General features: G+C 41.9%; 1 protein-coding gene across 1 annotated transcript; it reads left to right on the forward strand.

Annotated features, from left to right (window-relative positions):
- Positions 1-2,970: 2,970 nt before the first annotated feature.
- dusp19a (dual specificity phosphatase 19a) lies at positions 2,971-12,361 on the forward strand. The gene is made up of 5 exons (XM_067515610.1): positions 2,971-3,198; positions 5,406-5,671; positions 6,236-6,282; positions 6,577-6,729; positions 11,694-12,361. The coding sequence occupies exons 2-5, from the start codon at positions 5,449-5,451 to the stop codon at positions 11,901-11,903; spliced, it is 633 nt and encodes a 210-aa protein (XP_067371711.1). The 5' UTR covers positions 2,971-3,198; positions 5,406-5,448; the 3' UTR covers positions 11,904-12,361.
- The last annotated feature ends 4,540 nt before the right edge of the window (positions 12,362-16,901 follow it).

Below are 16,901 nucleotides of genomic sequence, written 5' to 3' on the forward strand. Positions count from 1 at the left end.
CAGTTATTGGTCCATTAAAGCTGAAAATGATGCCGCAGCTCTGTGTGTGTGTGTGTGTGTGTGTGTGTGTGATAGCAGTAATGGTTGTCAGATGTTGGAGGAGCTTCCCATGTTAGGCGTGAGCTGCAGCCAACACACACGCACACACACAGTCTCTCTGGATTTTCTGACTCATGGATCAACAAGCAGAGAACTGAATCAGCATTTTATCTTCCATCCTTCCTTCGTTTCTTCTTCTTTCAGATTTTTTTGGCCTCTATTTTCTCATCCTGTTTCTGAAAAGCCCGAGGAAAATCTCTCGTTGACGTCATGTCTTTGTTTAACTCTTAACTTCATTTCATTTAATGTCTAATCCTGACGCCAACCAAAACCTGAACCTCTCCCCCCCTCTGTTGCTCCTCTATCTGCCCGCTTTCTTCCTTGTTGTCCTTTATCCTTCACTTGTTTCCTTTAGATCCTCACTTTTTATCTTTCCTCTATCTTATCTCTGGTTTCCTTAGTTCCTTTGTCTCTCTCATTTGATTTACTTATATTATTGTTTCCTTCTCTTGCATCTTTTCTTGCTTCCTGTACTCGTTTTCCTCCTCTCCAGTTCTATCCTATCCTTTTCTCCTTACTTCCTCTCACCTTTATTTTATTTGCTTTCCCCTCCCCTTTATGTCCCCTCCTCTTATGTGCATATTTACTTATATCGCTTGTCTCCTCCTTCCCTTTCCTCGTTTTGTTTCCTCTCCTTTCCACTTCTCTTCCTAAAAATAAAACAAACTCTCTCTGAGGACATTATGTCCAGTCCTGGCTCCTTCAAAAGCCAGTTTGAGCGTTAGGAATTGACTTTAGGGCCAAGGTTAGTGTTAGATTTGGGTTAGGGTGAGGGGTGTGATAGGTGGGTTATGGAATGCATTATGTCAGTGAGTGTCCTTACAAAGATAGAATTGCAAACGTGTGCACGTCAGTGGAATGAGAAGGTCTGATTTCAGCCAGAAAGAAAACTGTTTAGTTCTCTGCGTGTGGAAATATTCTTGGAAACTACCAGAACAGTTTCCAACATAAATATAACTGCAGCTGTCGACACACACGCACACACGCACACACTGAAAGTAATCTAACACTTGCTGATTTTGCTACAGTGGAACTAAAAAGGCAAAGTTTGTCCCAAGGGTGGTGCTGGAGGAAAGAGCACGAGGGCATTAAAAGAGCTCTGCACCCAGCCACACTTCAGCTGGAAATGTGTGAGTTTTATACCAGCTGACACTTTTCTTCTTGTTCAGGCCAAGTCATTTAGTAAATTAATGACATTCATTAAATTAACTAAGGCTTTGTACTGTTTTTTTCCCCCAAACATGTATCAAACAGTTCATTTGCTCCTTCGGTCAGATTAAAACTATAAGATGTAGTTCGTCCTGTGTGGAGCTGTGAATGCTTGACTGATGTTTTAGACTAAAAAAGGGCTAAAAATTGAGCATGTATAGAGCTATGTAAGCGGCCATTTACCAAACAGGGTGAAGACACTGAAAGCAAAGTGCCACGTTTCCGTTTTGTGAGACATGAGTGGAAGAAGGGAAGGGTTTTATAAAATAGGAGAAGTGAGGACTGACCTGAAGACCTGTGCTTTCACATCAATCAGCCACAACATTAAAGCCACAAGAAACGCGCCGACTGGCTCTACAACACATCTCACAGATATTTGACCTGATTGAGATTTGTGGTATTTGGAGGCAAAGCCCCGAGCTATGTCTCTGTCGCGTTGGTCAAATCTGAGTTTTTGCTGCGTGGCAGGTTGCATTATTGTCCTAAAATACGCCACTGGCAATAGGAAATACCATTGTCACAAAAGGTTGTACTTATCTGCATCAGTTTTAAAGTAGGTGGCACATGTCAAAATGACATCTACATCAAAGCCTTCTTGTAGTTCATCTTGTTCCCATCCCTTCTCCAGGTAACTAACGCAGACACACCCATCATCCTACATCACCTAAAACAAATAGCCACTTTCTTCCATTGCTCCATGGTCCAGTTGTGACACGCACATGCTCGGTGTAGTCACCTGTAGATGGGTCGGCGTAGGCATGAGCACACACACCAGCTTCACGAACTGAGTGTTCACTTGCTACATGACTGACGCCACTGACTCGCAACAGCCCAAATGAACGAGCAAGCACACAAACTAAACTTAGTTGTTATTTTGTAGTATTTATGATGCACACACTTCTCTTTGGGCCCTTTGTGTGTGTTTCTAAAATGAGAAATTGTTGGGTTGTGAAAGGTTTAGATGGGGAGCAGCTCAAATGCACACACTATTATAATGATGATTGAGAAGCATGTTAAGTAAATTTATCCCTTTTTAATTAAGTAACTTACACATCCAATTTCCCAGCAACTGAAGTGAAATAAAACAGGTAAAAAACAAACCAAAAAAAAAAAAAAAAACGGGATGTGACTCCCTCTAGTGGCCTTCAATGGGAACAGCATCCCACTTCCCAAATGTTGTACATGGCCGTTTATTTACCACTTTTACCCAAAGCACTTAACAATGTTGCTTCTCATTCACCCGTGACACAAACACACACACACAGATGACAGTGGCTGCCATGCAAGGTGCTCACCTGACCCATCTGGCTCCCCAACTTGGGGTTCGAGGACACTTCAACGTGTAGCCGGGACGGGGGATCAAACCACTGACCCTGTGGTCCGTGAGCGACTGCTTTACCAACTGAGATGCAGCCATTCTTGGTATTTTTTTGACATCCAATAAAAATGTGTTCTATGTTGTTTTTATTATAGTATGGTTTATTGTCAAATATATATACTATATAAATACAATTTTTAAAATTATGAAAGTTTCTATACTTAAACATTAGTCTGCATTGTTACATACTTGTAGACTTGTCACAGTTAGGCAGCATTTGTTAAAAGACAGACAGCAGGTTTCATGTGACGTAGCAGCAGGTCATCTCACCTCTAACAGAGTGTCAGTCCACAGTTAAACTCAGCAAGGACAGACAGACTAAGGACTACGGTGAGTAGGACCGGATTAGTTCTGAACCCTCGCTCTCTAACTTGGACCAGACTGGACTGTACCAGTGTGTTTGTCTCTGAAAAAGAAACAAAAGATGATAAGTGGAGGCGCGTGTTTCTTCTTTGGATACTGAACTGGATCTCCATCAGCTGCAGTCTAACGCTGAACATCTGAACACAAAGGTTTTTATCACATGCATCATACTGTTTTAATATCATATTTTAGATGCATCCATTTGTATGTACACAAGTTACAGAACTTCTAACGATACCACATTAATAGGAAATGTGTACAGTACATGTTCTCCAGTAATGTTTAACACATGCATTTGATCAGTCAGGCAGAGTGCTGGTTGTTTTCTTATTGAAATATGAACCTCATTCCATTCAAACTGTTCACCGGGTGCATATATAATATTTACATGTTGTTGCATGCAGTGACATTTCTGCCACACTTAAAAACCGGATGGTCGATTTTGTTTGTTTTAGTTAAAAGAGGTGTGATATGGTCGAAACGGCTGCACCAATTAGAGGAGAACGGACAGAGATCTCGTCTGAATGCGTGGTTTGAAATTATTAATGCATGTTTTGTGTGACTAGAATGTACATTGATATTCTTTAACTGACGATCTATTAAGTAATCACATTAAGCCATTGTGACTTGATCATCCGATGTTGAGCAACAGTAACTCAGGCATTAAATCACCGTAATTCATGCATTATTAAACATTACTTTACCCTTCTAACAAACATTGGTCCTCTGACTACATTTACATTTAGTCATTTAGCAGACGCTTTTATCCAAAGGGACTTAGAAATAAGGTACAAGGCAGCAAAAATCTAATAAGTATCTGTTTTCTCACACATAATTATATAATATATAATATAATAATGGGGATTCTGCAAATATTTGTATAAACTTGTTTAACCGATCTGTTGAAGATACTAATCCCATCGACTCAAACAATATTTGATAGATATATTTCAATATTAACACATTAGCGTGGTAACGTTTGCTAACTGGCACAATAAATCCAGTTGGATACTTCGAGAACCTGTGCTGAAGTTGTGCAGATGAACTTTGCATGATCACAAATGTTCAATTCATTTACGGATGTGTGAGACACATTTCAGAGCAAATCAGCCAATTTGATTCTGAACCACCAATATCCATCTAATAGATGTCCTGTGATTGAATATTAGTGAAAAAAAAATTGGTGGCTAATGTCCGAACCAGAACTCTCGGTGATCCCTTTAGTAGGTGTTGAAATATTTTAGACCTTCTTTGGAATAAAAGGCAAATGAAAGAAAAAACAGTTGAGTGTTGAGCTGTTTAATTTTTTCCTCAGATGTTTTTTTTCCAAGTGCCACAGCCTCAAAGAAACAGAGCCTTCTGGTTTTAAGTCTAAAGCGAGAAATAACCAAAAACCTCAGAGCCTTGTTGTGTTGGTGGTGGGGGGCAGTTGGAACTCAATAATGCAGAAGAGGATCAGATTTGGATTCTGACTTTGATGGGGAGCCAGACGAGAAATAAAAGTCAGTGTCACACAAAACCCTTTGAAAGGCCTGAGCAAAAGCTTTACAGCAGCCTCCAAGACCATGTGAAAGTGATACGGGGATTTCATGTTAAGCCAGTTGGAAAGAGTGTCGCACTCATTTGATTGGGAGGAATGAAATGGGTGGAAGACCTGGATCTAGCTTGTCCTTTTTCTGAGCAAAGCACTTTACATTCTTTGTCAAATGGGAACATCTGGATTTCTAAGGATAGATTTAACACATAATCATAAAATAATGATCATCATCCTCTCAGATATGTACACAGAGACAACTGCCAGATGCACACAGCTCCCAACAGAGTGGTTCAGACTGAAACCATCAAACCGTCGTTAGTGGTTTCGCTGTTTCGTAAGATCATCTGATAATGATGCTGATGCTAAAGAATGGACAAACTTTGCAGACAATTGCTTCACTACATTTTGGTTGAAAAACGTTCACCGTACCTTTAATTTGGTGGTAAAGGAAAAAAAACAACAGGTTTTGCCTCTTAGTTAATAGTTCAACTTATCCAAACCAATTCACTTCTTATTTATAGCTATGTAGAATTCATTTTGCATCAGGATGGGACTTAAATTAGATGTTAAAGTGGATAAGATCTACATCCCACAGCAGTGATCAGCTATGCCTTCATAATGAGAATGAAGTGTGTACAAAGGGAACGTTACAAGACTCCGGTTACACACAGAAACCGATGCACAACAGTGAGTCAAATATTGTTTTATGAGTGCAGGGATAATTTAGCTCCAAGCTCTGAGATTGTGAACGAAATCAACTTTGAATAAAACCATTTTAGAATCATTTATGGTGACTGCTTTGGTTTGCTTCTTATGCAGGCCCAGTCCAGTTCAGTCTAGTCCATTCCAGTCTGGTCTGGTCATGCAGTCCCTGACTCAGGAGATCCAGAGTTTCTCTCGGACGAGGCTGAGGAAGCAGTGCACACGTGTGACGTCGCTGAGTGGCCGTCGCATCATTGAGACCTGGAAAGGGTCCACGATCACAGTGGTTGAAGACCCTGCTCCTCCAGAGAAGATGTTGGGATATGTTCCTGACACTTCCTGGGACCTGCAGGTTGGCATCGTCAAGCCCTACCTGCTGCTCGGTGAGTTAATGTGCCACATGAGGATGACTACGTCACCTCAGTAATGTAAAAGGAAGCTTTGGATAAAGTGGTGTTGAGAACTCTGCAGATGGTTGGGATGAGATTTTATCCAGAAATGGTTCATCCTTGCTTTACCACTGCTACAAACTGGGGAGGATCAAGCAAGCTTCACCAAAAAGATAAGAGTGGAACAGACACAATTTTTAATGCTATGTCCAAAACACATGAGGTGCCAGACCAAGTGTGGCTGGGTCAACCTCCTCCCTGTGCCCTGTCCTTTAGGTCACCTGCAGTCCACCAGATAACACCTCAGTATCTCAGTGGGCAGGGTAACATGAGCCCAGAGGTGGGGGAGGACAGTGGGAGACATGACCCATCAAGGCTCAGTGGTTCACGGCTGGAACATAAATGACCCTCTGACCTGCAGTAGATGTGCACACAGCAGGGTCAGCTCAGCTCGGCCTTGTGTTTCAACGCCCTGTCTCGTGCCAATTCAGTTCAAAGACCAACACTTTACCAGTTAAGTCATTAACTAATTCACTGTATGTGTGTGTGTGTGTTTAGGTTCTCAAGATGCAGCACATGACTTTGGAACTCTGAGAAAACACAAGGTGAGTTTTTTCCTACTGCACACACCTATGGACGGACTGCGCCTCACTTAGCTTCCTCCTATGGAAACCTCTGAGACACATTCGATTTTATTTCTTCATCTATCATCTATCTTTTATTTCTTACAATGCAAACAAACATTGAGAATAAGCAAGAATAAGCAATTCAACAGAATGTACAGCACAGTGGATGGTGCGTACAGCTGAAGGCATCTGCGGCTCCCATCCTTGATTTAGGTTAAAACATCCAAAGAAAGAAACGGAGAAAATGGTCTTCTTCTTCTTCTTCTACATCAGGTGTCTCACATCCTGAATGTGGCCTTCGGGGTGGAGAATGCATTTCCTGAGCTGTTCATCTATAAAACAGTCAGTATTCTGGATCATCCTGACACCGATCTGCTGCCTCACATCCAGGACTGCTGTGACTTCATCCAGCAGGCTCACAATGAGGTAACACATCACTCTCATTACAGATTATTGATCAGGTCATTATTTATTCATTTATGTATTATTTATTTAACACAGTGGTCATTTACTGTTGTTTCATAAATGTCTCAATATAAAGTCAGTCCAATAATAATAATAATAATAATAATAATAATAATTATAATATTGTGTTTGGAAAATTCTTGTTCTAGGTTTATTTTAACTGGGGTGGCCCAGGGGGTCCTGAGGGGGCCACAATGAGTCTGTAATGTGCACTGTGGGGCGCTAAATTTTTACATACAGAAATATTTCGATAATTTAGGCAACGTTGAGACAATCACTGTTGTTGGTCAGTCTTTTACTTTGCTGTAATATCAAGTAAACTTACAGAAACATGTAAATAAGCACTTATTTACAAGAATTGAGGCTATTAAACAGTCATCTTTTACTTTCGGCTGTTCCCTTTCAGGGGTCGGCACAGCGAATCGTGTGCCTTCATCTAACCCTGTCCAGTGGATAGTGGAATGTCTAATCCCAGACTAATACCTAACCTATTTGATCTAAACTATTACCTAATTGGCTATGAGACACCCTGGGATTTGGTCAGCCCCAGCAGGACCTTTCTTGGGTGAGGGTGTCTAGTGTCTAACACCCAATGATCCTGAGGTACACAAACTCTTAAATTGCAGAAAATCCTAGTCCCATCAGGGAAATCCAACCTTAACCACCTCGACAAACAGCGGTCTCAGGGTCTCCTGGGGACTGTTTCTAGCCTTAACCTCAACACTTAGAAATCTCCTCAACTCTCAGCCTACCTGACTTCAAGATAACACAAGCGTTCTCCATACAGCTGTCCCAGGGTCTCCTGGGGGGCTGTCTCTAATCTTAAACACCAACAATAGATAATCTCCTCAACCCGATGCCTCAACCGGGCCGCTGGTCTCCAAACCGCCTTTTTTTCGCCTGTCTACAAATGTCAAGTCCAAACCAGGAAAATGTTAATCCTCATCTGAGAATACATCATTCTAAATGAAAATTCCACAGAAACACAATGTTGTCTTTTAAGGAGGAAGGACAGCACGCAGTATTTTCCTCAATGTTCTACAGAAAATACCCCATAATGACAAAGTGAAAGAGGCTTGTTTGAAATCTTTGCAAATGTTTTAATATAAAAATCAAATAAATCACATGTACATACTGTAAGTATTCACCACCTTTGCTTAATACTTTGTTGAAGCACCTTTAGCTCCAATTCCAGCCTCAAGTCTTTTTGAGTATGAAGCTACAAAGCTTGGCACCTATTTTTGGGCAGTTTCTCTCATTCTTCTTCGCAGCACCTCTCAAGCTCCATCAGGTTGGATGGGGAGCATCGGTGCACAGCCATTTTCAGATCTATCCAGAGATGTTCAGTTGGGTTCAGGCTGTGCCACTCAAGGACATTCAGAGTTGTCCTGTAGCCCCTCCTTTGTTATCTTGGCTGTGTGCTTAGGGTCTTTGTCGTGTTGAAAGATGAACTGTCGCCCCAGTCTGAGGTCCAGATGCTCTGGAACAGGTTTTCATCAAGGACGTCTCTGTACATTGCTGCATTCATCTTTCCCTCCATCCTGACTAGTCTCCCAGTTCCTGCTGCTGAAAAACATCCCCACAGCATGATGCTGCTGCCACCACCATGCTTCACTGTAGGGATGGTATTGTCCAGGTGGTGAGCGGTGCCTGGTTTCCTCCAGACATAACACTTGGCATTCAGGCAAAAGAGTTCAATCTTTGTTTCATCAGACCAGAGAATTTTGTTTCTCATGGTCTGAGAGTTTTTTAGGTGGCTGACACGTGCCTTTTACTGAGGAGAGGTTTCCGTCTGGCCACTCTACCATACAGGCCTGATTGGGGCTGCAGAGGTGGTTGTTCTTGTGGAAGTTTTAGTAGAAACATCTCAAGGATGATCAGTGGAAACAGGATGCATCCGAGCTGTGTCATGGCAAAGACCATGAATACTTATTTACATGTGTTTTTTTATTTTTAATAAATTTGTAAAGATTTCAAACAAACTCCTTTCATGTTGTCATTATGGGGTATTGTTTGTAGAATTCTGAGGAAAATACTGAATTTAATCCATTTTGGAATAAGGCTGTAACATAACAAAATGTGGAAAAAATTAAGCGCTGGGATACTTCCTGGATGCACTGTAACTTCATGTCCTCTCTCACTACATCCATAAATCTCCTCTTTGCTCTTCCTCTAGACCTCCTGCCTGGCAGCTCCAACCTCAGCATCCTTCTACCGATATATTCACAGTTTCTCCTCTGAACATGTCCAAACCACCTCAATCTGGCCTCTCTGACTTTATCTCCAACACATCTAACATGAGCTGTCCCTCTGATGTCCTCATTCCTGATCCTGTCCATCCTCGTCACTCCCAAAGGAATCCTCAACATCTTAAGCTCTGCTACCTCCAGCTCTGCCTCCTGTCTTTTCTTCAGTGCCACTGTCTCTAAGCCGAACAACATTGCTGGTCTCACCACCGTCTTGAACATCTTTTCTTTCATTCTCGCTGATACTCTTTTATCACACAACACACCTGACACTTTTCTCCACATGTTCCAACCTGCTTGCACACGCTGAGGCTATTAAACATTCAAACCACCAAAGTATGCATTATACAAATCTTCTAAATTCGACCTCTAAATGTTTTTAATAAAGAATAAAAAACTGGTTCTGACCCTCTTACATCAATAGGATTTAAACCAATTTACAGGCTGGTTTTAATCTAATGAGAGCAGCAGCTGTAGGGGCGGCTGCAGCTCAGTTGGTAAAGGCAGTCGTCCGCGCGCAACAGGGTCAGTGGCTTGATCCCCTGACAGCCCATTCCCCTCCCCGGCACTGCAGTGCCGGTCCAAGCCCGGTAAAAATTGGGGAGGGTTGCGTCGGGAAGGGCATCCGGCGTAAAACCTGTCCCAAATCAACATGTGGACAATGATCCGCTGTGGCGACACTGAACTCACAGAATAAACCTAAAGGACAAAAAGAAAACACAAACAAACAAAAAAAGTGACCTGCATCATTACAGAGTTAGTGTGAAATTATTGGATAAAGCAACAATGTGCATCACCATCTTTATCTTCCTGGATATTATTACAACAAACTAACAATGACCTATAGTCTGTTTAAAGAACCTTTGCCAAACGTTTGCTACTGCAAATTGATATTTGCATCCATGTACAGTTTAAGACTGAAATATTACCAACAACATCATCCCCAAGTGTAACTGTGACTGTTCTAAACTTTGATCTTTTCTTCGTAGCTGATTGAACACTTAGATTCATCACACAGCAGCAGAAGTGCGTTTCATCTACAAAGTCGGATTTAAGTGGGAAGGGCTGTGGGTAATTTTAGACATGCGTGGCACAGCAACAGCAGCAGCTTCATTAATTATTTAAATCTTCAAACACGGCAACAGGATCAGGATCTGGAAGAGCATGTCCTCACTGACTTTCTAAACATCTGACTGGCTCTTACTTAAAAGCCACATTCTAAATTTGACAGGAAATTCATGGTGACTGATTCCTGAGCACTATCAGATCTGTCAACAAGAAGGATGAAAGATCTGTTTTTATGGTTTATAGTTTCTCCTTTTCAGTCACATTGTATCACAGCCATATAATCAGCAAATAACACATCCTGTACACCACAAAGGAGCCTTTTTAACACGAGTTCACATGCTGTATGTGACAGCTGAAACTGGCTAACCGATCTCTAAACCAGTCCTGGGCCAGCCTCAACCCAGTAGAGCTGATCTGACACGTCATTAAAAGCAGGCTGAGAGCCGCTGCTGCTGGACCAGTCACAGCAAAAGCGTGGGGCACAGGATACTGTCAGGATACACCACATCAAAAAGTCATAAAACAAACCGAAAACACCCTCCACAGGTTTGCTCACTTGTTTTTGACACACATGCATTTATGCAATTATGTCTCAGCATGGATAGCTTTGTTAATTGCTTTGTTTTGATGAGACACTGGGATGCGGATGTTCACTGACTTTGTGTGTTTTTGCATCAAGCCGCTGGAAACCAAACAGGTGAGAGCTGCTCTGGCTCAGGGGAAACCAAACGATTGGCTCGAATCGAAACAAATGATCCCATAAACAAGAAATTACGGATAGAAAGAGACAAAACATTTGTAAAACGAGGGAAGAGTTGACATCTGACACACATTTCTACATCTGCTCTCCCTCCGTTTTAAATAATAGATGTGTTGTTTTGTTCATGTTTTATTGAACGGTGCACAGATCAGGTCTCAGTGTGATACAGGCTTTTAGCAGCGAAGCCTGAGGCTCACCTTAACATGACACCACACAAACACACACACACAGACTCATTAGCAGTGTACGATTACAGGAAGTGTGTGTGTGTTCATTATGACATGTTTCTGTGTGTGTGTGTGTGTGTGTGTGTGTGTGTGTGTGTATGTGTTGTAATTCCAGACCTGATAATCAAACTGATGCTTTTACTTTGAAATGCAGGGTCAGATTACCCAGTAAGCCATCTGGCTTCTAATGAAGATCAGTTATTGATGCTGTCATGGCAACAACAGCATCATGTGACTAAGGTCATGACTGCATTAAAACATTCAAACGACACCAACAAAACATGGCACAGGTGTCAGCTCCAAATCTGAGTTTTTACTTTGACATTTGACCAAAGCTCAGACTCTGGTTCTGGTTTCAGTGAATGTGGCCCTGCTGTGGGGTTCAGCCTACACCAGCTTGTGGTGTAAACTTCAGCAGGTTGTTGTGTTGAGCTCCCACTGTTCTGTTGGTCTGTAGCGTCCTCTAGTGTTCAGACAGCATCACTGCACATTGTGTTAAAATCCCAAACAATTTCCAACCAATGTTTGTCAGCCACAGTCCAAATACATGTGGACCTGAGTGTAATTGCAGAATTGTCGCCCCCCCCCCCCCGTGACTAAAAATCCTTTGTGGTTCTCTCTCAGAAAGGTGTGGTCCTGGTCCACTGCAACGCCGGTGTGTCACGGGCCCCGGCTGTGGTCGTTGGCTACCTGATGTCGCGTGAGGGCCAGTCTTTCGACGATGCCCTCTCGTCGGTCAAATCAGCCCGGCCCGCCTCCTCCCCCAATCCTGGCTTCCTGGAGCAGCTGAGGAGCTTCAAAACGCCGGCGGTGAACGGATCCAGACACCAATGACGGGTTTTAACAGTTTAGGAACAAAAACTGAAGGTTTGGCTTGAAGTCACTCCAGGAAATGAAGTACTTGAGTAAACAAATATTTGGCATTTTCTACACAGTTTGACCTGTTTTACAAAACTGGTTTATCTTAAATAATCAAACAAGATCATACGAAAATGTGATGTCGATGTAAAACACACTTTTGAAAATTGTTGTGACACAAGATTTTCAGGACAAATCTGTTTGAATGCATTTGTCCTCGTTTTCCTCCAGTGGTTCTTACCTACACAGATGTGGTTTCATTTGTCTGTGTTTGGACACAAAACAATATCATTTACTCCAAAAGATGTTACTTTCCTGTGTGTGTTTTTACTGATGTCGTCTTCTTCGTGCTCTGGATGTCTTCATGTCTGGCTCCAGTTGAGCCTCCCTCTCTGTTTGGGAGCGATGGGCCACCACAATCTGCAGAATGTGATGTGTAAACACAAAAATTGAATAAAACCTCTTGAAGATAGAAGCAGAAATGTGTGCTGTGTCTTTTCACTGGTTAAAAACGTAATGGCTCCACAGAGTTCACGGGCCTCAGCCGGTCGGAACCGACGAAGCCTTTCGAACGGGAGGTGTCCTTATATCTGAACGTTGTTTTCTGCCGACATCAGCTGCCTTTTTCGATTTCTTTGCCCCCTGACCCTCAAAAACTTGAGTCCACCACTGCAAACAACTGCAAATTAGTCGTAGGAGAAACGGACTTCGCTTCTTTTACTGTGTCTGACAAGTAAATTCAGCAAATGATACGTTAAATTGTGTCACATTTTGAGACAAATTCGTGTTTATTGCAGTTTCATGCTAAATGCTAGGTGATGAATCATAACTTTGTTATTGTAAACGGCAAGTAGCTATATACATTTTCTCAAATACTGCTCTTAAGTACATTTTTCAAGTACTTGTCCATTAGTTGAGTAATTCCATTATATGCTTTTTTGACTTTACTACAGTGAAATAAAGTACGTTTACTCTGCTCTATTTGTTTGACAGCTGTAGTCTCTTTGCTGATATGTGTAATTAGAGATGATGCCGTCTGTCAGTTTGTATAAACTCCACCTTTATCAGCCACAGCAGAACTGATGTCTACACACCTAAAGCTAGTTTGATCAGGTTTTAGAAAAAAAAAAAACGTTTCATTTCTCTGCTGAGCAGCCTCCAGCATTTGAGGTTTTATTACTACTAATTAAAGGGTCAATTAGTGAAGAGATGAAATGAGATGATTTTTTCAAGGAGTCTGTATTAAACATAAACTTTATTTATGTTGCGCACGTGAAAGAAATCTTTATTAGACTTGTTCATTCATGGCTGGCTTGAGTAAGATCACCTCCACACATGGTATCAACAGCATCAAGTTCAACAGCCTTTAAAATACTGTTTCTTTTTATGAGTAACTCATGTTGATTGATACCCAGAATAGAGCAGGTACTCAGTACTTCAACTTGAGTAATGAATCCAAACTTCTACATGTAGTGGAGTACTCGTAGTGGAGTACTAAGGGTAGCACCTGCACTTTTACTACGTCCGTGTACTCCTTCCTTAATTACCTTTATTATCATAAAGTGCGAAGCAAAATCTGTTGGAACAGGAAACAAGTCCAAGTCCAGTTTAACGGAAACGTTCAGCTGCTGCAGCGGTTTTAAAATGTATCACACTCTGACTCTTTTCTGGCTTCAGTGGTGACAGAGCTCTGCACACAACTGAACCTGAGAGGGAGAGAGCGACACTGTCAGGGAGACAGGAAGCTGAAGTGAGCAGCATGAGGACGAAAGCAGAGGGAAGACGTCTCTCCATCAGGTAAAAAACGCAAAAGATACAGACTCAGCTGTCAGTCTTGAGTCTCCCCCCTCCATCCTCTTTCTCCCGGGGTCTTTTGTGACGATGGGCTCCTTCTGCTCGGGTCTGGACGGGAAGAAGACAGTGGTGACGGTGTCGCCGGCTCAGGCTGCGACAGGTCAGACCCCTCTTTGTCCTCTCGTATATCGACGTCTCAACGCTAAGACGCCACTTGAACTGTCCAAATGCCACGTTTGTCCATGTGACTTGTGGCATCAGATCATTGAATGTCAGATGATGTGAAGTTTATGCTGAGATTTGAGCAGGATGCAAATGACAGATTCCAGTAGATGTCCTGCTTAGGTAAAGTTAAAATATATAAAGTTTAGGTTTTAGGTTTCTTTCTTTTCTTTTCAAGTGCGACGTGGAAACTTAAAAAAAAAAACCATTTCACAATCACTGATGCAATAAAAAAAACCAACATATTCTACAGATTCTATCAATGAAGATAAGGAGTAAATTTAATGCGAAGGCAATTTTATATGTCCCCAAATGCCCCTGGGGATGATTTTTAAGATAATAATGTTCAAACAGTGTGTTTTATGGCTTTTGTCAGATGGAGGTTTGATAATAAACATGTCTCTCAGCTCAGTTCGTGTTGTCGTACTTGTTGCCTCAAAAGCCTTTTGACAAACAAAGACCTGAATACATCACTGAAACACACTCCTCCAGCTGCCCACACCGCTATCTTTAATAGTCTGTTTAGCGTTGGTGCTAATTGTGAAGAACCAATTAACGGTCAGTTAGCTGCTGACCAATCAGACGGTCTGTATGTTGCTGTGAGAGTTTGTCTACAACTAAATGACTTGTGAACAGGTGTGTTTTTACCTGTTGATCTTTTGTCTTTTCATTGCGACTTGTGACTCGTTCCTCCTCTTGTTCTGGTTCACTTGTAACTACAAGTACTCGATTAATCACCCTGAAAGTTTTGGACTGTGCTTCCAAAACCAGGCAGAAGTGTGTAAATCTGGGCCAAGCCAGGAAAAATGAGCCAATCGTTTACCGGTGACTGGCCGGCAGATGGAGACAAATTCAATGTGAACAAACACACCTGTCCTGTGCTATTGTACAAATACACAAAGTCAGTACAAAAATAATACTCCACTATTTACTTTGGGTGCAAAAGTAAAAGACGTATTTCAAACTGTATTTAATTTGTTGCTGTTGACGAGTTAGGTGTCAAGTTTATTCCTGATTTTTTCGATGAAGGTGAAATTGATCAAAAACAACATTTCAAATAATTAATGATAAAGTAGAAGCTCATAATTTTAATAAAATACGGCACGAAGCGATGGTTTCTAAACTCTGAATAAACACTGAAATCATCATCGTCTTTTCTCAGTCTGTTGTTTCCATTCAGTCTATTTAGCTTCATTTATTTAAAGGCTCAATGTCTCTTTTAATCTTTATTTTGCAGAAATCACCTTCACTGTCAGTTTGCAAATACTTTTTTAAAACAGCACGTTTTTTTTCCCCTCTCCGTCCACCAGGTGACTTCTTGCAGCCAATCAAAGCAGTGAATCAGCCGCCACCTCCGGGCAGGAACAGGTGCAGCAGTGGGAGGCGGTTCTGTGGACTCACTAGTGAGTGTTCTGTAAAAAAACTCCAGACCTGGTAAGAATTATAACTACGGGAAAAAAAATCACTTTTGTTTTATGTTTTTGTAATTTTGTCTCTTTTTGAGCATTTTCTGTCTATTTTTTTTTTTGGTGTATGTTTTGTGGTTTTAGTCCTTTTGTTTAAATTTATCAGCATTTTGTTTCCATTTGTTGAGGTGTTTGGTCTGTTTTTGCTCATTTCCTGTCCATATTTTGGATGTTACTTTTTGCCCGTCCTGTCCATTTTCGGGACATTTCCACAGCTCTTTCCAGCCCTGTCAGAACACACCGATAAAGTTCCTCTGCAGCCACATTCACTTTATCTGAACGAGCGTCTGTTGGAGTGATTTTTCAGCTCCAGGACAACAACTGGTGAGATCTCTCAGTGTCAGAGCAGCATAACGGCTGAAATGGAAAATATGTTGCACCATGCACCAGCCTCCAGTTCAGGCTGCATGAAGGTAGATCTTTCTAAGTCAAATGTGAGGAGGTCAGAGGCGACACTGGACGCAGACACACAATTAAAACCCAGACACCTCGGGAATGTTGAGGCTGCTGTTCTGAAATATGCCAATAAAATATTTAGTGTGTCTGTTCATGACACGTGCGACAGACTGGTCTGGACCAAACTTCAAGAAAGTTGTTTGGGACCAGGGATTTGGTAATTTTGTGACCATCTTGGTTGTTTTCTGTGTGTTTTTGGCGATTGAATAATTTATTTTTATTGATTTATTTATTGTTTCTGTTCATTGGAATCTTGTGTCTATTTTTGGAGGTTTTGGTGCTTGTGGTCATATTGTATCTATTTTTAGTTATTCTGGGTCTAATGTGTCTGTTTTGTTCATTTTGGTTAAGTGTTTGTTACAAGAACCAGTCGCCATTAGTTCTTCACGGTACCAGGAGAGTTTTGTCATACTTTGAATGTTTCCAGTGGTGGACACAAAATAGTCCAAACCCAACACAAAACAACAAACAGCCTCATCTGTAGTCAGTTTTTTGTGAGTCTTCCAGTCTGGTAGACGTGGCTTTTGTCTCTCTGTGTCCAAGGGCCCATTTTCTCGTAATCTGTCCATGGCTGCAATAATGGTTAGATTTGAAGTCAAGGGGCTTTTGATATCTCTCAACCTCAACACCTCTCAACCCCAAAGAAATGCAAAATGTCTTCGACCTGGGGGTCTTGCTCCCATGTAGGAGGGGGCAGGGGCTTTGACATGTCTGTGCATGTCTGCAAATGTCAGCAAATCATGTTAGTACAATTACTTGACTGTTTGTAATGTCCACTGCAGCCTCTAGGGGGACATCAGCAGGACTTTTCTCTGATGCTCTGATTCTGACACTTGACTGGAGCAGTTGTGTGACTCCCATTTTCAGGAACATTACATCATCATTGTCTAAAACGCACACTCACACACACACACACACACACACACACCCTGAGGGACTCACTCTTTATTATACACATCCCTCTCTCTCCCTATGTCGCTCTCGCAGTGGAGTGAGGGGGGGGGGGGGGGGGGGGGGGGGGGGGGGGGGGGGGGGG

This window comes from Channa argus, chromosome 9 (assembly GCF_033026475.1).
Source record: "Channa argus isolate prfri chromosome 9, Channa argus male v1.0, whole genome shotgun sequence".
NCBI classification, from domain to species: Eukaryota; Metazoa; Chordata; class Actinopteri; order Anabantiformes; family Channidae; genus Channa; species Channa argus.